The 21836-nt window shown below is 36.6% G+C and overlaps 1 protein-coding gene across 1 annotated transcript in view; it reads right to left on the bottom strand.

Moving 5' to 3' along the window:
* The window catches only part of KDM7A (lysine demethylase 7A), a 64190-nt gene that overhangs the window by 8604 nt on the left and 33750 nt on the right, over positions 1–21836 (bottom strand). The window contains exons 3-12 of the mRNA XM_074315293.1: positions 19957–20074; positions 17715–17875; positions 15650–15791; positions 15124–15310; positions 13778–13940; positions 10431–10518; positions 9068–9174; positions 5956–6047; positions 4791–4880; positions 28–237 (exon numbers count right to left, since the gene is read on the bottom strand). Coding sequence (XP_074171394.1) covers positions 28–237; positions 4791–4880; positions 5956–6047; positions 9068–9174; positions 10431–10518; positions 13778–13940; positions 15124–15310; positions 15650–15791; positions 17715–17875; positions 19957–20074 — 1358 coding nt within the window. The remainder of the gene's footprint in view (positions 1–27; positions 238–4790; positions 4881–5955; positions 6048–9067; positions 9175–10430; positions 10519–13777; positions 13941–15123; positions 15311–15649; positions 15792–17714; positions 17876–19956; positions 20075–21836) is intronic.

Raw genomic sequence — 21836 nt, 5'->3', positions numbered from 1 at the left:
TTTTTGTAATCATGAAACAATACTTGCCTCTTCCCATGGACACATCTCTAATCTTCGGAGGACCTCCCTTGTGTGGAGCTCCAGGATGTCTAGGTTAGAAGGAGTTCGAACATTATGATCTCGAAGTTTCCTCATCTTTCGTCGGGAATGGTATGGGGAAGTTGCTTCATTTGAGGATCTTGAAACTGGACACACAGTAGGAATTCCCTGAGATTTAACGGGTTTGCCGTTTTCCTCCTTTAAGAATTAAATTCAGAGTATTTTTATGACAAGGCTATATACATACTTGAGTAATCAGCCATAAAAATATTTTAGAAAACAAAAACTACTCAATCTATTCCATAAACACAAAGACCAAATCATCCAACAGACTCGCTGAGACCTGGATTCCTTCTCTCCCCCGTGTACTATACCGTGAACGTATCTCTTTGATGTTCCCTATCACTTTAAAGGCTGTGCAGTCTCCCCTGAATAGATACCGCGTAACTGATGGGCCTAATCCTCACTGGTCGCTACTTAGGCTGCTTCCAGTCCTTTGCTATGATGAACATTCTTTCACTTACACAGTTGCATAAATCAATAATTGCTTTTTAAAGCAAAGTCACACTCCTATGTAGTTTTGAAAATTAAAATTCTATAAGCATATCATGAAAAGTAGCAGTCTACCCTTCCCCATCCCAATTCTCATTCGCCAGAGACAACCACTGTCTTCCAGTATGCAGCGTTATTAAGAAATTTGATATTACTCTGATTCTTAATTCTTTGTGTATGACCCACATTATCTTCCCAAATGCTTTTTAGAATATACTTATTACATATATTCTAAAATTTGACCATGACGTGCTTTGGCATAGATCTTTTTCACCCACTACACTGGGCATTTTGTAGGACTCTCAGTCTGGGAAGATGTGTCCTTGAATTACAAAACATTTTATTTGATTATTCCTCTGATAATCTTATTTTCTCTGGTATCTCTTTCTGGAGCTCCTATTATTTTGATGATGACTGTATAAAATGCCCTAATTTTTCTGTCCTATTTCTTTTTTTTAACTTTATGGGAAATTTTCCCAATTTTATCTTCCAACCATTCTATTCCATTTCTATTATATTTCTAATTTCCAAGAACCCCTTTTCTTTCTTCTTCGAATATTCCTTTGTTATAGCCTCCTGTTCTTTTTTCATGGAGGCAATATTCACTCTTTTCTCCTGAGGATATCAATTATGTTTGGGTTTTGGGCTGGAGGCTTATTTATTGTTTCCTTTGAATATTTTTTCTCCTTTATTTTTGGTCTGTGTCTTCAAAACTCTTCTGGGCTCTCTGTACATTTTAAAAGGGAAGCATTAAACAGCAAATTGTTTTCAATAAATGATGCTAAGAAAACTCGATAAACATATGGGGGGGAAATGTCTTGATTTACCTTACGCTATACATAAAAATTCAAGATTGACCATTTACCTAAATGTAAAAGTTTTTAGAAAAAAAATAGAAAGTATTTCTAAGACCTTGGGGTGGACAAAGATTTCTTAATGAGGACACAAAATAACACTAACATAAAAGAAAAAGAATAAATTGAACTTCAAAATTAAAAGTTTCTGCTCATCAAAAGATTCCTTTAAGATAATGAACAGATAAGCCATAGGTTGTGGGTAAATATTGACTATTATATGTATTATATATACGAACGTTTATTCATATATACATATATGAATAAATGATTGTCAAATGACAAAGAACTTGTGCCCAGAATGTATAATGTACTCCCTACAAATAAATAAAAAAACAACACAATTTTTTAAACGGTCAAAAATTTCAATCAAATATATGGTGATGGAAGGAGAACTGACTCTGGGTGGTGAACACACAATGGGATTTATAGATGATGTAATATAGAATTGTACACCTGAAATCTATGTAACTTTACTAACAATTGTCACCCAAATAAACTTTAATTAAAAAAAAAAAATTCAAACAGATACCTCCTAAGAGAAGACACACAAACGCCATGCACGTGAAAAGCTGTTCAACATCATTAATCTTCAGGAAAATGCAAGTTAATACCACAATGAAACAATATTTCATACTCTCTAGAATGGCAAAAATTAAAAGACTGAGAACACCAAATATTGGTGCGGACAGGGACTATCTACGATGCCTACACATTACTGCTGAGAGTGTAAAGTGTAAAATGGTACAACCATTTTTGGAAAACTGTTTAGCAGATTCTCACAAAGTTAAAATTCACTAACCCTGTGACTCAACAACTCTATTCCCAGGTATTTATCCAAGAAAAATGAAAACAGGTACTTAACACAAAAGATATGTAATGGCCAAATCTGCATATAATCCAAATATCCATCAGCAGAAGAAAACAAATTGTGGTATATTCACTCAGTAGTACCACTCAGCAATAAAACTACTGACACATGCAACAACATGGATGAAGATCAAAAGCATAATGTGAGTGAAAGAAGCCAGACACCAAAAGAGTATATGCTCAACAATTGCCTTTATCTGAAATTCAAGAACAGACAAAACTAATCTATGATGGAAGCAACAGAAGTCAGAACAGTGGTGGCCTATGGTATTCAAAGATTGACTAGAAGGGGGCAAGAAAGGACATTCTGGGGTGATAAAAATGATTTATATCTCAACTGGAACCTTGGCTATACAGGATATACATTTGTCAAAACACAAATTGTTTCTTACGATCTGTACATTTCACTTTGTGTAAAAAGAAAAAGCAAATTGGGAACTCTGTGTGAGTGGAGCTTTGTCAAGGGGTGGGTTTCACTGTAGGGATCTGTCTGGGTTGTTCCATGGGAAGGTTTCAAGGAGTCCGTACCGGTATACCATCTTTTGGGCCGGGGAGGTAGAGGCCAGACTGCCAGCGTTTGGGGAGTCAAGTGGGAGAAGAGTCATTCACTATGCAAACTGTCACTTAATCCTCTTGTTTTCGGTATGGCACCCATCTCATCTCCCTCAGCTGGACTCAGTGTCCCAACCTTTGAGAGGTCTCAAGTTTAACCTCTCAAACAATTAAAGCTCTAGTTTTCTGAATGTGTTAAGGCAGGGATTTGGAGATCAATTCGCGTCTGAAATAGACCTTTAGTCAAACCTGTTTTCAGTCTCATCTCCCTTCTCATATTCAGAGGGTCCCAGTGTCCCTAACTCCTGAGCTTTTTGAAGGTTCTGTACAAATAAGACCTGGTCCTGGTCTTGCCCACTGCCCACACAGGGGTCAGCTCTTTGGTCTGCTAAATCAGTTACCACTTGTGCATTTCCTTTCCAGCTTCCAAAACTTTGTTAGAATCTTCATCTCTATTATTCTCTTTGTTTTCAGGAATGTCTTTTTTTACTCTTTTGCTATCATTTTGGTCCCAAGAGGCGCTGGTGGTAAGCAAGTATGTTCACTCTACCAAGTTTAATTGGAATCTTCATATTTACCTTATTAAAGTGAAACTGCTAGGTCAAGGGATATAATATTCAGAAAGCATAAACTAATCTATACTCCTACCATTAGGGCTCGAATATAGAATTTTATTTTTGCCAATTTGATAAAGGATCATATGAAATCATAAAATTATTTGGCAAAATGTGCTTAAATACATTTTGAGATTACTTCTCATTTTTATTGGATTGGCCATTTTTATTTCTTTAGTGAAATAACATGTTTTCTTTGCACATTTTTCTACTGGTCATCTTGCTGCCTTATGTACTCCCTACCCTTCAATGAAAAAATAAATACTATGTTGACTATTTTTGTCCAATATTCTTTCAGGTATATTTCACCGTTTAAAATTTGTAATATTAATTTGGGGTTGATGTATTTCAGAAGTGACACCCCCATTTATTCAACTATTGTTTTACTTCCCTCAGTAAAGATTTATAGTTTTTCAAATAGACCCATACCTCTTGAGTTTATTCTTAAGTTGGGCTGTTACATATGACATTTATGTATTTATTGTACATTAACATACATATTTATGATTCTATATGTGACAATTAAAAATCTATATGCAATTACTATTACTTTAAAAAACAAAACATTTTTCTACTATATCTGGACATATTGAGAATTATGTGAACTATTCTGTCCAAGAATATTAAACCCATTTTATTATTTCTTAGATGTATCCCTTTTTCCATTCCCCAAACACAGACCTAATTTAAGCTGTTCAATTACCACTTCATTTCTCCACTTAATTTCCTTTCAGTTCAAGCTAGACACCAACAGAACCATATTCCTGAATAATTACTTTAATTGAGACTTCCTTTCTTCTGACTAGATGCTAATTAATAAATTAAAATGCCTAATCTCAGATTTTGTGGGCTTTTATCAAAGGGCATGTACCTAACCAAGTTGTTCTAATATTTCCAATCAAGTGGATCCTTGCCCCACCCCACTAACATCCGCCTTTCCAACCCAGCTTCACCTAGCTCGACTCACTTACATTATTACATCTCCTCTCTTTATCTAATTACTCAACATGGATTCATCTCCAGATAGCTGAACTGGATCTCAACATTTTGTTTTTTTCTGTAGTTTTTATTTTTAGAGTATCCTGAAGTAACCTGATAATTGTTTCTTTATTACTTCATTATAATACAATATTCTAATTTCTCTCTAGGGCTTTAGAAGCCTGAAAACCTGAGACTGTTTCTAAGACTTAGCTCATTCTATTTTTTTTAAGTACATAAGAGCTCTCAAATGTCTGTAGTGTGGTGGTAGATCAATTTGCTTCTCAAAGCAGATAGTAACAGGCATTTAGATGACAGTTTCTATTCTTACCTCTATTGCTCGAATTACTTTAGAAAGTTCTTTAATAAGATGTCCAGGTCTAACATTGTCTGGAATTTCAAAGGCATGTTCGGATACAAGCTGTATTTGGATTAACAAAGAAAACACAACCAAAGTTACTTACACTTTAACATGTAAAAACTAATTTATTAAACCTATTTTTGGGTTCTCTAGATTTTAAAGACATAGCCACATATTAATAAGGCAGGTCTCAGAGTTCATGTAGTTGGTGTGATACCTTCTAAGGAGACTCTCATTACCTTATAAAATCTTCTTAGACTGAGTTAAGCATAGACTTGTCTCATAGAGAATTACTGGGTAGCAACCTCATACTCTATACCTCAAAGTCCACTATTCTAACTACTACTGTAACTAGTGAAGTAACTAATGAAGCCTAACATTTAAGTCACAATACATAAGGCACTGTAAAGGCGAACACAGGCACTGAAATAATCCTAGTCCCCTGGCACAAGACATAGGCTATGGAAGGACGTACTGATTCCAAATGGAGATCCAGGACGGCCTCTTGGAGGAGGTGGGATTCAAATGCAAACAACTAGACCACATTTTAGTGAAAACGGAGAGCTCCTGCTTGAACCTTGACCTCCTTTTCCTTCGGTTTTACAGAAGTCTAGCAGAAGGATAAGGGCATAGGCTTTGAAGTCACAGAGACCCAGGTGTAAGTCCTAGCTCCGCCAGTTACCTTGGGCAAGTTACTCTCTGAATTACAGCTTCCCCACAAGCAAAAAGAGGACAACAACTGCACCCAGACCTCATATCGTTGCTTTGAGGATTACATGCGATTATGGATATAAAGACTAAGCACAGTGGTCAGCACTGTGAGAGCTCCAAGTTATTTATTATTATTTTACATCCTCATGTTCATTTCTTAGTCAATACCCTAGATATACTTGACTTTCTTTCTTTTCCAGCTTAGAGAAATACTGAGGTACTTTACTCTCATAAATAGAAACACAAATCAATACAATTGTATGTATTGTAAAATAAAATGTAAGTTGTATTTAAAGCATGATTTCCATTACCCCTAATACAGCTACTCACAAACGCTGCCACAACAGCATAAGGACTCTGTTTTCCTGACCTTGCCATAGAAAAAGTAACAGTTATTTCACCAAAAAAAAACAAACCTACTTACTTCTTTTTTCATCCATAATTTTAAAGCAGTATGCAGTGCTTTCACGCCCTGTACTAGGTAAGTTTGAGGCTGGAAACCATCTTCTCGCAGTTCTGTGGGAATAGAAGAGGAATAGAGAAAGGAGTTAACTGTTCTGAAGACAAAGGGATTAGCTTTAGAGTAACCACCCAATATCAAACCGCATAACTTCCAAATTAACTGAAAGGAAAAAAATGAAATAAACAATCGATGAGAAAGGCAAGAAAGAAAAAGAAAAGAGAATTACATTAAATGTAGTTGTACTAAATGCTCCAGTTAAAAGAAGGCTCACAAATATAATGATGAGTCAGAGACAGGCCACAAAAGAATGTCAGTAGGAAGCTACTCATCTGACATCTAAGAATGGACAAAATTAAACTATTTTAGTTTGGGACACAGGTGACAAAACAGAACAAAAGGATTATTACAAAAGTCAGATAGTGGTTCCGTCTAGAAGAGGAGGAGGAGGGTGCAACGGGAAAGGTAAGGGGTGTGACCAGATTACTGGCAAGGTCGTTTCTGCTCACCTTGGGCAGAGGTCACCTGAGTGCCAGTCTTGTCATTCTTTAAACTGTACGAGAGTGTAGTGTATGCAGTGTGCGATCTATACACTCCCCTATGGGTATGACACGTCACCATTGTAAAGGTAAATATATACACGCATGTGCATGCCTTCTCTGGGTTTTTAAACCAAATTGATTATCTAAAACTCACATAAAATATGTTAGATGTGGTCTACAACTCAGGTAAGTTGAAGCAAAAGTGAAAGATTTCACTTCTGCCCTGTGGCTAATTTACTTACATAAACCCAAAATTGGTTCATTGTTTTATTCTTACTGACACTAAACACAGTTAAGAGTTTCACACAACCCACCTTCATTTAACTCTTCATATAAGCCTATAACAATAGTCTGAGAGCTGGCAAATCACAGGTCACAGTGGAAAGTTAACAGGTCAGGGATGAAAATACAACATAACATGGGGTAACAAGACCACTGTTCCTGTTTCCGGAATGAATGCCTAGGATGACAGCAACTGGGGGAATGGTAATTTGGCTCTAGCCTTAGTGGGATCAGAAGGACACAACAGTATTGCCAGGTATCCTGTACTGATCTGGCTGATGAAATGAAAACATTTTAAAACTTGACCTACAAATAATTCTTTTACAGTAATTTTTTTTTCTCTTTAATGTACAGAGGTATGTTTTTGATCAGACCTCAATAGTACTAAACTCTCAATTGCCCAAAACAAAGGCTAAATCGTTATTCTAAGACTAAGTAATCTGCTGCTTGTGGCTACAAGAAGAATGGAAAGATTTTCTTTCAGATAAATTCTTAATTTGTTCTAGAAAGTTGATTGATGAGCCCCTCTTTGACATGAAGAAAAAAGCATCACCCCAGGTGTGTGTATGTGTGTATGTGTGTTGCTGAGAAGAGAAAACATGGAAAAAGTGCTTTGAATTTCCTGAGAACTGAATTACCAGTCTCCAATCTGGAGGGTTCAATAATTGGGTTTTATTTCCAGAAAACAAGACTATTTATAAACATTTTAATAAGGATTTAAAAGTGTTCCTATTTTTCTAGGCTTCTACTCGAACAGAAGACTATGAACTTGAAACTCCAGTTTTTTACTTGAAACTATATATGGCAACTCTGTGGTCCATGGTAACCATAGAAAAATACCTGGAAACACTGAACAATTCAGGGACTCGGGATAAGGGTGCTTTTCTGGAGCAGAGATGGTCTCATGCATAAAGCACCTGTTCTTCCTCATCCGTGGACCCTCCCTCCATTATAGACACCGGCACCGCCGTTCACACTGAGTTGTAAGGTGTGGATGGGGTTCTGTTACTCTTTCCTTCCAAAGAGAGTGAGCCCCCCCGCCCCCCATCTTTTTTGAGCAAAGAGACCACAGACATTTTATCATTGAATCCTGTGCATGCTGTCCTGGGAATTAAGTAAATCAGTGGTGTTTCTTTTCATTTTACCTTTTCTTCTTGTGTAACTTTTCAATGGAAAAAGAAACAAATGTTTAGAATAGACTTTACTGTTTAATCTTTTTATATCTGTTCTTCTAGGAATTAATATAGTACCATGTTTCCCTGAACATAAGACCTAGTGGGACAATCAGCTCTAATGAGTCTTTTGGAGCAAAAATTAATTATAAGACTCAGTCTTATTTTACTATAAGATTGGGTATAATATAATATAATATTATATAATATAAAATATAATATACCGGGTCTTAGATTAATTTTGGCTCCAAAAGACGCATTAGAGCTGATTGTCCTGCTAGGTCTTATGTTCGGAAAAACACGGTAGTAGCACTATTTTCAAACTGACCTGAAAAGTGAGACCACACGAAAACAAGACGACTATATTCTCATGTGCGTAAGTGCATGAAAAACAAACCAAAAAAAAGGACAAAGTAAAAGGGTACATTCAGTTTCCAACATGACTGCTCAAAAGATTATTAAACCAAAAGATAAAGTACCAGAATTTGAAAATTCCACACAAAGAAGGTAGCTTTCAAGTTTAAATAAAGGCGTATTACTACCCTCCTCTTCCCTCCCCCCCCAAAAAAAAACAAAAATATTTTTCTTCAACTACAGACTCATAGCCTGACCTTCAGCTGGTTTGTGCTAAAAGTACCTCCTGCTAGCTAGCCAGCATAATGGGTCATAATGATGATGGCACAAGCGCTACCTGATCCTCTCAGGACGTGAAGATTATTCCCTTGATTTTTAAAAGCAAATATTTGGGAACACAATTCACAGCATGGTCTCTGGGCTGAAACTGCATTTTCACAAGTGAGGTACTTGACATGGCTGACAATGTGTGAGGCTACAAGAGGCCCAGGTGAATCGAACATTTTAAAACATACCTGTTCTGATGCAGCTCTTCATACAGCTGCTTTATGGACGAGACTCTAACTTGCTAAAGAGGTTCTTGGCAGGGGGAAATCAAGCATTTAAAAAACAAAAATGGCAAAGGCCTAACCATACTAAAAAAGGGCCTCTCTTTCTATCAGTGCTTTTAGTGAATTTACAAACATCATGTATATCACACAACAAAATGTACAGATTGTTAATTACCTTTCAGGGTTTCCAGCAAGTTTTTGGCTACAAACCAACATATGGCTTCAAAGAAAGGGAATTTGAAAAGATCTGGTGTTTTCAGCCTTTTTTCCATCTCATAACACCTGAATAAAAACAATTTGAAGAAATTTAATATTAATACTAGCATTTCAAAGTTAAATGGAGGCAACCAACTTAAGGAAAATAAAATAGGTAGGCCACAATATGTAAGACCAATCAAATACTGCATATTATTTAGCACCACATTTGAATAAGACTGAGTTGTGATCTGACCCAGGTCTGACTTTAACAACTTTGACAGTATAATGAAGAATTACACTGGCCTTCAAAAAGATCAAGCCTTGGGATTTGCATCCTAGTTTTAATGGAAGGAATTTTACAAGGGCTCCACTATAATACATAAAAGAATATGTTTAGAAGGCAACCCCATGTGTTGGACAACACGGCAACAGCCACTCAGCTTTCCTGTAGGATATACTCAGCATTTGAGCTCAAGACCACACTTGGCGCTTGTCAAGGAGAGCAGACAGGAACCATAGCTTGCCACCGTACTAGTCTTCTGTGGGAAGAAGATGGCCAGCCAGGAGCCATATTTCCCCCAGGGACATCTCAGGTACTAAGAAACAAGAAATCCCACTTGGCAGGTGTGAGAGTTGCCCTGGCTTAAAGCTTCATGGCCCACAGAGCCAGTATTTCTTGGAATAACTCCACAGACACATAGCACCCAGGGTTCCACATGGGCAAACCAAGTTACAAGAGTCGCCACATTCAGGAATGCTCAAATATATGGCTTCGTACTAGGTACTTCTAGTTCTCCCCATCCTGCTGCAGCGTATCAAGAATCATTTATCATAAGCAGTGTTGCCTAGTAGCGTTCTACTCCCATTAGGCTACCCGGATGCTGCACAGCGTTACCGAAAGGTCAAATGCTCATACAGAAAGGGAACTAGCTGTTAATCCTTTCCCACAGCAGAATTCAAGTAGGTGTTTTGACAGCAATCCTAACTTAGGGCTGCCTTTCCCCAGCACCTTATGTCACCCCTGGGTCTGACTGGACTTAGTTCATTTTCCTCATTGTAAAAACAGCCAGAGGAGAGCCCACACAGTTTTATAAAATTTTGAAATTTGGGGATATATTTAGTCTCAAACTGAATAAATTATTATTATTTGCTTTAAATTTGAAATGCATCAAGGTGTCCCCCTGACAAAATTTTAAGACAATACTTTTGTTAAAAGTTCCTATTCCTAGTAATTTCTCAAGACCTATCTCCACAAAACCTGAATTATATTTTTTGACACTTTTAAACAATGTCCAATTTAAGAAAGGACAAGAAAGCCTTTACATACTGATGACACAAACCTGAGCTGCATGCCGATGTTCAGGTTATGCAGAAAGTTCCCCCCAAAAGCCATACAGTCCTGAGAAGTGAGCACAGCATGAATCCACCCTGAAATGGTTAAAAGTACATAAATCAGTGATTTATCAATATTTAAACCAAATAAATGTAATAGCTACCTGTGAAATAAACTCAAAATGACAACATCAGTTTACTTCACTCCAGTGCTAGAGAAGTTCATGTCTATAAAACCCATATTCATTCATTCAAATATTTAATGAAGGTCTGTTATATGCCAGGCTCTGTGCTGAGTTTGAGGAAACAAATGCATTGATCCAATCAGACAAAATCCTGTTTCAGGAGAGGTGAAGGTTTTGGTGGTTGTTGCTGTTTTAGTTTCAAAACACAATCCAACTTTGCATTAAAGATTTTACTCTGAGACAAGTCAAATCTGGCTGGAATGAGGCAAGCAAATTTCCGTTAGGTGAACACTGAGCCTGGCTGAACACTTCATTTCCCTTGTATCGGAAATGAGGACCCGTGGGGACTAAGCAGAGGAGGATGAGAGGGACTCAAACCCAGACCTGCCCCTAAAGAGGAAAAGGTAGATCACCCACATTTCATTATGGAGGGTTTGGGTGCTATAAATATAAATGTTGGCAATCAGAATGATGTCTTGTTTTCCCATAAAAATGTTTTCAAAGTGAGAATCATTTCTAAGAGATGCCTAATTTTTGAAAGAAATGTCTATAGACTAAACATAAAGACTTTATGTAAGTATAAATACTATATACACATATATTTGCCCATAAAAATTAGCTGTTAAAATAGATCCCATTTTCTTTATATTTTTCATTTTTTGAGCCCTCATTGTGAGACAATATCAAAATGCTCCTCAAAGGCTGAGTTTTCAAGTGGTGCCCATTTGTGTGCTCAAAGGCACAAAGCCATGAGCTTGATCCTGAAATCACAAATTAGAAGTCTGTCAGCTACAAATCCTATAGATCAGTGATTCTCAATAGAGGCAGTACTGCCTGTCATGGGTGTTTGGGAAAGTTTGGGGGCTTTTTTGATTGTCACAATGATCAGGAAGCACTATTGTCATATTGTGAGCAGGAGCCAGCGGTACAAAATGCAGGACAGTTCCACACAGTAAGAAATTGCCCTGCATCAATTACTCAGGACTTTTGAATTTCTGCTGGGCATTCATCTAAGTACAAAAACCTGTCATGAACTATGTGAGCCTAGAAGCTATAACCCCATTATATATGCAAACGAAGTAATTTTTGCATGGTTTGGGCATAACTTTCTGGGAAATACAACTACTCTATAAATAGAAGGAAACTGTACTTTAGTTTGTTTGGAAGGTTATCAGTTGCCAACCACCTTGGAAAAAAACCACAATGCCTACAGCAGTGGTTCTCCAAGTCTCCAAACGTCAGGAACTCGTTAGAATGCAAATTCTCAGCCCCACACCAAATCTATGGAGTCAGAACTGCCGGGGATGAGGCCCAGCAATCTGTGTTTAACAAGCCCTCATGACTCTGATGCTCAACGAAGTTTGAGAACCATTAACTTACACCTAATCTAAACACTATCGAATTTGACTTGCCAACCACACACCTGTATGGGTTTGCTGGCTTATGCATCTAACTTTCATTCTGTCTTCTAAGGCTGCTGTGCCTGAGCAGACACTTTTTGAAATACTATTTTATTATAACTTATCTTTTCTTCTTTATATTGGGAAGAGGATGTAAGGGAAGAGCTTAGCCCATTCACAATGAAAATAATGATACTTATCTAGATTCATAAATTCTGGTAGTTCCAAGCACGTATTAGTCCATTTATTCAACACATATTCATTTATTATTATACACATCAGAGGCAAGGCAAAAAAGCAGGGCCTGTGGTAACAGATCCTGTGACAAGGGTCACCCAAATCAGAACACAATTCTCAAGAGCACTGACCTGGAGAGGCCATACCCTGCATTGCTTCACTTCTCAAAATGAGACACCTGATACCTATACTTGAGGCTACAGCTAAGACTGTACTCAGTTCCTTCCTGGGGTCCCTCAAGATATACCTACTTGCCCCAGGACAGCAGCCTTTCACAGCAATGTAGAGCTGTCCAGTTAAAGTTGAAGGGAACTTCATCAAAATTTTAAAATTTTGTGCAAAGGACATTATCAAGAAAGTAAACAACAACCCACAGAATGGGAGAAAAATATTTGCAAATTATGTGTCTGATGAGGGTCTAGTGTACAGAATATATAAAGAACACTTACAACTCAACAATAAAAAGACCAATAACCCAATTTAAAACTGGGCAAAGGATTTGAGTAGATATTTCTCCAAAGAGATGCTCAAATGACCAATAAGCACAAGAAAAATGCTCAGCATCATTACTCATTAACCAGATGAAAATCACAATGAGACATCACTACTTCACACCCACTAAAATGTGGCAAAAAAAAAAAAGACAATTACGGTGTTGGAGGGCATGTGAAGAAACGGAACACACTGTACATTGCTGGTGGGAGTGTAAAATGGTTCAGCCGTTTGGAAATCAGTTTGGCAGTTCCTCAAAAAGTTAAATGTCAATAAACCATATGACCCTGCAATTCCTCTACTAGGTATATAACCAAGAGAAATGAAATACCTCCACACGAAAACTTTACACAAAGGTTCAAAAGCAGCACAATTCACAATAGTCAAAAGATGGAAATAACCCAAATGTCCATCAACTGAGAGTGGATAAACCAAATGTGGTGTATGTGTACAACAGAGTATTACTCTGCCATAGAAAGGTAATGAAGTACTGATACATGCACACAGACGAGGCCAGAAGCACCATGCTCACTAAGAAGCGAGATACAAAAGGCCACACATTTCACACACACATGAAACGCCCAGACTAGGCAAATCCAGAGACTGAAGTACATTAGTGGTTGCCAGGAGCTCAAATGCGGGGGGAATGGAGATGTGACTGCTCGTTGGGATGGGGCTTCTTTGTGAGGTGATGAAATGTTCTAGATTTAGATAATGATAAGGTTGCACAACCTTGTTAATCTACTAAAAACCACTGAATTGTATGTACACTTTAAAAAGGAGAATATTATAGTATGTGAACTTTATCTGAATAAAAATTAAAAAGAAGGCAAATGACATAAAATACCATGTCAAAACAAGTCTTAACTACAAGAGAAGCCCTCTAAGGGACAAAGAAGTGAGAAGTCCAACATCAGAATTATCTCTGAGGCTGTGCAAAGCTACTTTCCAAACATGTTAAAGCCCGATGTGCTAATTCAAAGCTGACTCCATGTGACTGAGTATCAACTATGGGGAGCGGGGGTGAGGTTAAAACCTTACCTGTAGGAACAAATAAGGTATGTCCCTGCTTTACCACACACTTGTAGCATTTATCCACCTTATCGCCAAAGAACACCTCACTCTGGGTCACAGATGAACTCCAAGATTCATAGAGTGCCAAATTTTCATCTGTTGGCTTTATCAAATAAAAAATCTTCTCACCCTAAAAGGAAGTAATCACAGTTTTTAAAAAGGAAAAGCCATTCTTAGGATGGCCTACATTGATGCAATTTCCCAATATAATGATCTAAATTAAGTAATTATCAGATTATTTTTAGGCTCAACAAGACCTTTCTCATACCTGATCAGGAGCTACTGCTCGTAATAAGCATCTTCACAGGCGCTAAAGCTCCCCCTCCCAAATATGACAAGGAATCAATAATGGAGCATTGGAGAAATAGTTACAGGAAAGGGGGTTTAAAACAAAAATTATAAACATCTTACTGATCTCATTTTCAAGGTATAGAAGTAAATAAATGTTAGTAGGCCCCAGGTTAGAGAAAGTCATCTCTGCAAACTGCCTTTCTACTAAGATCTATAATATAATGATTATTTTTAAAGATCTGCAAATAAACTTCCTTTAATGAACGAACCCTTTGCTTTCTCATGGGGAAAAGGAACAGGAACTTCAGGACACAGCATCATATACAGTCCAGACAGAGCACTGCTGGATGCACAGGCATTTAATATAAGACGAAGATTTGCTTCTAGATCTGCACTGTCCACCAGAATGTCCTACGATGACGGAAATGTTTTATATCTGTGCGATCCACCACAGCAGTTGTAAGCCACAGCTGGCTACTGAGCACTTGCAATGTGGCTAGTATAAATGAGGAACTGAAGTTCAAATGATATTTAATTGTCCTTAGTTAAATGTAGCCACACGTGGTATTGAATAGCACAGATAAAGCAAGGTGAATATAAGCTGCCAAGAAGAACTGGTATCTTTATGGGCATTCCTAACTTATCCAACTAGCTGTCCTAGACTAACCTTCAAGTCAGAGGCAATTATTATTACTGTAATTTTGCTCCTCAAGTATTTGATTCAGTGATTAAATGATATTTGGCTAAGGGAAAGAGGAAACAAAAAGAGACAAAAGGCTCAAAGAGGCCAACTGATAAAATGGGGGCAAAAAAGGAATCTAAATATAAACTTAGAACTCATGGCTCCTCTATTACTTGGGATTTAAAAAAAATTATAATGCTTAAAGGTAATGGATCCTACTTAAATAGTACAAAAACTTCCCTCTTTACAAATGTCATTTACAGCAAATAAATGCACCCATGGAAAAATAGGACTGTTACGTTTTTGTCAATAAGAGAACAAAGAAATACCCCAATCTTACCCAGAGGACATGGTACCAAACTGAAGTTCCACCAAAGTCAATGTGGAAATCTGTGTAGCTGTCTTGAACTCCCATTAAGCAGTATTTCTGAACAAATGGCTTGGGAAAGACTGAGTCATCTGGCCAATAATTTTCCACCCAGGAAAGTTTTCTGGCTATGTCAGGGACCTCCACCAATTCAGACATCCTTTAAGAAAATAAACACACACACACACACACACACACACACACACACACACACACACACACGCCCACGTCATGCAAATTAAAACTTCTTAAAATTGAACCTCCCATTTCAACCCAAACTAAAAAACTAACTGGAACTCAAGGTTAACAATAATTAAAAAGTTTAAAATGCGTGGTATTTCTAAACAGTCTCTGAGCATCCAAAGCAAAAACTTACAACGTAGCTATCACTGTACTACTTTAGAAGTCACAATTATGTCTCTTACTAAAATAAATTTATCATTTAACTACATTTAGCTCACATTCAGAAGGCTAAACCAAAATGTCCAGAACTACTCACTTTGTATCTGAAAATTCAAGGCTGATCACATTTAACACTTTTGGTCTGTTAGGATTCATGAAGTATTTAACATAATTGTGAAGTGTCATTTTGCTGTCTGCCTGCCTTGCCACATCAATGACATCTATCACTTTGTCACCACCTGCAGAGAAAAATTATAGTCTTATTATTGGGCTTAAGAGTTACATGAACAGATGCCCTAAATAAAAATATTTTAAAGACTGTATTTACTATAACAACTACACAGCCTAGACAAAGAGTCTCCCTGTAGCCTTAATTTTTAAGTCCAACTGGAACTTTTGAAAAAAGGGATGGTCTTTGAAGGAAAGAATAAAGCAATTAAGACAGAGCTGCATAATTAACACTGAGCATAAAAACTAAGTTTACAAAGCTTTCTATATACCAATGATTTCTTGGGTGCAGCTCATGACGAAATGCATTAGATTGGAATGTGGAAACTGCCTTATGCTCTGGGTTTCCATTTCCTCATGCATAATACCAGGGGACTGATTTTTCCCTTTCACTTCTGTAACACCTAAGATTCTACCATTGTGTAAAAAGTCAGTCATTGGGGAACAAGTTAAGTAGGACAAACAATTTTTGCTTGCCTGGGAGTGTCTTCTCTTCTAATATTCTGCTTCAAGAAAAAAATTAGTGGTTAGGAAGCAAAAATCAGTTCATGTTAGTGTCTGTGGATTGAGTTCTGAACTGGGATTAATTTGTAATTTTCCTATAAAACTGTCTGAGGTGTTGCTTACACACCATTGCATCATTACCCCAGGTAGCATAATCAGTTTAAAATGTCCTATAGGATAAGGTAGAATTCAAAATACAGCAATAATTAATCAACCTGAAACAGGACACAAATAAATGGCATTTTCTTACTTTTATGTAACTTAATAAAAGTTAAGGAAGTATTGCCTAGTAGACTTTATTTTACACTTAAGAGTCAAGACAATTCTGTTAACTAAAGGGCTTTGCAGTACTAAAAAGTTAGCTGTCAAGGAGTTTGATCATTTTTTCCTATACTTATATAACATTCACCATTTATTTTATAGTGCTATCTAGGCAAACAAGTTTAGGTTAAGCCTTAGACTCACCCCTTAGTTTATCAAATATTCAAAATTAGCTGAATGTGAAGTCATGACATTTAATTAGATTTCCTCAGTGAAAGCAGTTATCAATGAGAACTGTTACCCAATGCCCAATGGCTGAATAAAGGCGCAAGTTCTCAGATATTTCATGCACAGGAGATAACGTATTGTAGTAGATGTACAGTTTTGAGTCAAGGTAGATTTGAGATCTAATCCTCAAATAATCTGTCTATTGCTGACAAGGAATGAGATCTACATGTAGTCAGCTTTATCTATTACTTGGTACAAAAGTAGTTGCGGTTTTTTTGCACATTATTTTTAACCTTTTAAAACACAATTACTTTTGCACCAACCTTATATAAATACCATGATGAGAATGAATTAAATGACTGAAAATGTCAATAATATTGAAATAGGTGAAGGATTTCCCCCTTGTTTCTTATGCCTTTCTGGGCCTCAAAATAATAACGTAATTCAGACATCATTAAATGGCAATGTCACCAAACCATTAATATAAAAACAGATATGAAAATATCTCCTTTTTTTCATGGCCTTTCTCCAAGGAACAGGAGGTCACTAAAGCAGGATCCAGAAATCTTGCACTTGAATGCTACAGAGGCCTAGAACCGATCTAATTTCCCAATGTCTTCTTCCCAGTATCTGTAGCTGCCCCTCAGTAATAGTTTTTCAAGAAACTCTAGCAAGAAAATGCGATGACAACAAAAAAAGCAGCAGAATGAGGATGAGAAAATAAGAATAGGCAAAATGTTTTGTTTTGTTTTTCTGTAATTGTAGGTTTGCTGAGAACAAACAGTTTTCAACATAGGTGATACTGACTTTCACTTTTTGTGACCCAGGGAACTAAATTAACACCTTTTCATTCAACTCTTAATACTCTTCATACTGTTAGGACAGCATCTTTTTTGCTTTTACCGTGTTTTCCCAAGTACTTAATGGAATCGAGTTCGTACCTACATAACGTTCCACATCCACAACAGAAAAAGTAGGTGAAGGGAGCCTGAGTCCCAGATCATCTAACTTGGAGACCATAATAGGGACTTCAAATCCATGCTTCTCCAGGTATCTCTGTGTCAGCTGGCTGCCATGCATCTTTATAATGATTTCATCGGCACTAAAGAAAACATAAGAGGAAAATATCTTTGTTGGTAAGTTCAGTTTTAACCCTCTGGCAGTGGGTTAATTCTATACAAGGTTATTATCTAAATCAGTGGTTCTCAATCAGTCATACCTAATTCTCTTTCTTATAACGAATTTTTTATAGGGCCCTTTTTACTATCCAAAAGTAAAATTGATAGGTAATTACTTCAATACATATCATTGAATATTATATATTATATAAAATGCCTTAACTATAACAAGAGAAAAAAACAAATTAGTTCATAGCAAAATATATTTCAGTATGTAAATGTTCAGGTAAACTACACTAGAAGTGATAACAGAATAACAGATTTTTACAATTAGTTGTAATGAGTGGTAGGAGTTAAGAGAAGTAACAAGATCAGAAGCCACTCGATGCTTGTAAAGGAAAAAAAATTGGAGACAAACTAAACAAACATCATAGAGTGATGGTTAAGTAAATCATGCCGTACATACACACTGTTGCATACTACACAGAAGTTAAGGAGTGAGGTAAATTTTTGTATACATGTGGAAAGGTATTGATGAAATAGAGTAAAATCAAGCTGCACCACATATGCATAATACAACACCTTTTTATTTTTAGAACTTAGATGAATATATACATCCATAGATCTATGCTTTAAATATTATGTTGAAAAGGGTCTCAAAAGACTTACACTAAAGTCTCAAAATAGGGGAGGAGGAAGCTAACCTCTTCACTTTATTTTATAAACTTCTCTGTTCATCACATCAAGTATGTGTAAATTAGTTAATTATTGTCACCCTACTATGATTTTAATGATGTGAAAGTTTGTGGAGTTAAAACACAACCAAAGATCTTTAACTAATTGTAATTAGAGTCTGGACATCTTTGACCATTGTGGCTACTTGGGCAGAGAAGCCATAGGAATTGCTAAGCCAGGATTTTTAACACTACTCTTTTGGATCACAAGCCTACTTGAAAAAAACGAAAGCCATGGCTCTTCTCCCTGAAAAACGCACATTCCCACATTGACGCTAAATTGTTAATATAGTTGTAGAGGACTCATAAGCCTTTCTGAAGCCAGCACATAAACCCAGGCTGAAAACACTGGCCCTAGGCTCCAAACCAATCAAGGAAAACAAACACATTTTCCAATGACTTTGAAACTGATAAAGGAGAATATTTGAGACTAGGACCATTAATATCACAAAAATCATGTAAAACCACTGTGTTAACAGTGTGTTTGTTCTTTCTCTCAGCAGACCCGAGGGAGCCAGCAGTACTTATACTTTTATGTTTCTGTTTAAGGGTTAAGGCGGAGGGAGTTAAGACAGGAATCCTAAAGACTGAAGAGATAGCAAGGATTTTACAGTTACAGGAGCTGAAATAATTCCATAATAGGCTGCATGTGCTATTGTAATTTAAATTGTGCTTCCCCTCTTTAACAAGCCTGGAAATGATCTTGTGTAAAAGCCTATTAAGCATTATCACTTTAAATAGACATCAGGCAGTGAGTAGGGAATGATCTAAATTAGCATGATTAAATGCTGTGTAATGCTTGTGACTCTCTTTGAGCCACAGATAACTCAAATACTTTCCATATCTTTAAAAAATCAAAAACTCAGTTCTGCTGCCACCAGAGAGGCTGAGCAACGGTGTGGGTACTTCCGGTAGACCTGAGGTGGAGACAGATATGGAAACAACTCTCCTAAGAAAAAAATAATTTGAAAATAGGAGTAGGTGGGGTATAAGGAAAGCAATAGCTGCATATCATAAGGAACAAAGTTCTGGGAACAATTCCCTTAGGTTAGTGTATATCAAACTTTTTGGGACTGACATCCACAGTTAAGAAATCTATTTTTACATAGTGATCCAGGACACATACATGTAACAAAAGTTCCATGAAACTATGCTTATTTAGTCCTATTACTTGCAATGTGCCAATATTTTCTATTTCATTTTTTAAAAGTAAAACCTCAGTTGAGAATAATAATAGGTTGCAACCTGGCATTTGAAAACATTACTTTATATAATGTCACTTTATCAGGTAACGTTCTTGTATTTTCTTTGGTCAGAACAGGTTTCCATACCTTGGGAAGACTCGAGAACGCAATTCCTTCACGAAAGTTCTAGTTCCAGCTTGTACTGGTTTGGAACCATCATCAATTTCTGTGTAGTCATGCCTGTGCCAGTTCCTCCTCTTTTTCACTAGATTTTTAGGGGAAAAAAAAAGTTTGGTAACTGATGATACTATGTACTTTCTAATCATTATATTCTATATAATCAGAAATAACAAATGTTAAGTACAATAAAAACACATTTTTAATGCACTTCTAGGCTGATGAAGTAAATTTTACTTTATATAATGTTCCAATTATAGGCAATTAACTGTTTTTTTAAAAGTCTACTCTTTATTTCACAATGATTTAAAAATTAAATCAAGGAATTCAAATTAGCAGCTGGAGCTTTTCATAATATCCACATTACACATACTATAAAATCTCACAATTATTTAAAATCTTGATTTTTCACTAGGACATTAGGTCATAATATGATTTTTATGGACCATCCAAAGCATCCTCTCAGGATAGGGCCTTTGATCCCATATCGGAAATCAATTTCAACAGCACAGTTCAGTTCCCTTCTCTTTTATGCCAAGATTTATTCCCCAAATAAGCATGGTTATGCTGACACAAAGAAGAGCAGGTGACTGCATCATAATTAAAGGAAGACAAGTGGGTTCACAGAATACATAACTTTATGGCTACTTTTAACACCAAGATTCTGTGATTCCACAGCTCCAGGAGGCTACAACCTGGAATAGTCACAGCAACAGAATCAGGAGACTTGGATTTGACTCCTAGTTCAGCCATACTTCCTCTGCCATCTTGGGCAAGTCACTTCACACATGTGGGTCCGGTTTCCTCAATGTGCAAACGAAGGGAATGAGTGCTGTTTTCCCAACCGCACTGCGGAACCCTTAATGAAGGGCAAGCTGGAGAAGAGGCTGAGGGGGACTCTGGACCGCATTCCTCTTTCTACCAGGGTGGCACCAGCTACATACCCTTTGTTTGGTATTAAAGTAAGATTTCAAGTGTTTTTGTTTTTTTTTAAGTTTGAAAATCACTCTTAACCTAAAACCTCCATGATTCTGGGTAATGTACTGATGTCTGCAACTTATTTAGAATGCATCAAAAAACCCAGATTGGATAGATAGTGGGATAGTTAAAGGCCAGAAGATGGGGGGTTTCAAGGTACTCACTGTAAATTTCTTTTAACTTTTCCTGTATGTTTGAAGATTTTCATAATAAAATGTTGCATGGGGACACAACTCTATGAGTCTTAGTTACTTCAAACCTTCACCTTACAAAGATTGTAATAATGTAATAATCCTGGATCCTCATGTGGGTAAGAAGCCACACTGAATAATCAATGGGGGTGGAAATCAGGTTTATTCATATCTAAAAGTCTAAAACAAGATTCCCAAGTAACTTATGGGAGTCAGACTCTCAGTATGGAAGAGAGAAAATCCCATTTTTAAAAAACCTCATGAGAAAAATTGAGAATCATAAAGCAACCTTCCTAGAAAATCTCTTTAAGGCATCGTGTGTGCGCGCACGGTTTTATTTTTTTTCCCCCCTCATTTAAAATCCCTTCTATAATTCAAGAATGTTTAATTCCAGGCTTTTTTCCTTACAAATATATAGATACACACCCCCATTTTATTTTCAACTGGGATCATTATGTTTATTCTGCTCACCTTTCTTATTATATCATGAGTATTTTCTCTTTAATATTTAAAAGCAATTTAAAGGCAGCCTAGAATTATTTTAAGATATAGATGCATCATATTATAATTATTTTTTTGATTCTTTCTAAATCTTGATTTGAACAAAGATTAATATTCATACACAAAAATCTGTTTCCCTCATTAATTCTTTGGGATAAATTCCTACAGATGCTAGAAGAC

Source organism: Rhinolophus sinicus, linkage group LG11 (genome assembly GCF_036562045.2).
Source record: "Rhinolophus sinicus isolate RSC01 linkage group LG11, ASM3656204v1, whole genome shotgun sequence".
Classification (NCBI taxonomy): domain Eukaryota; kingdom Metazoa; phylum Chordata; class Mammalia; order Chiroptera; family Rhinolophidae; genus Rhinolophus; species Rhinolophus sinicus.
The sequence above is the reverse complement of the archived record's forward strand: the minus strand, read 5'-3'. Positions and strand labels throughout refer to the sequence as shown.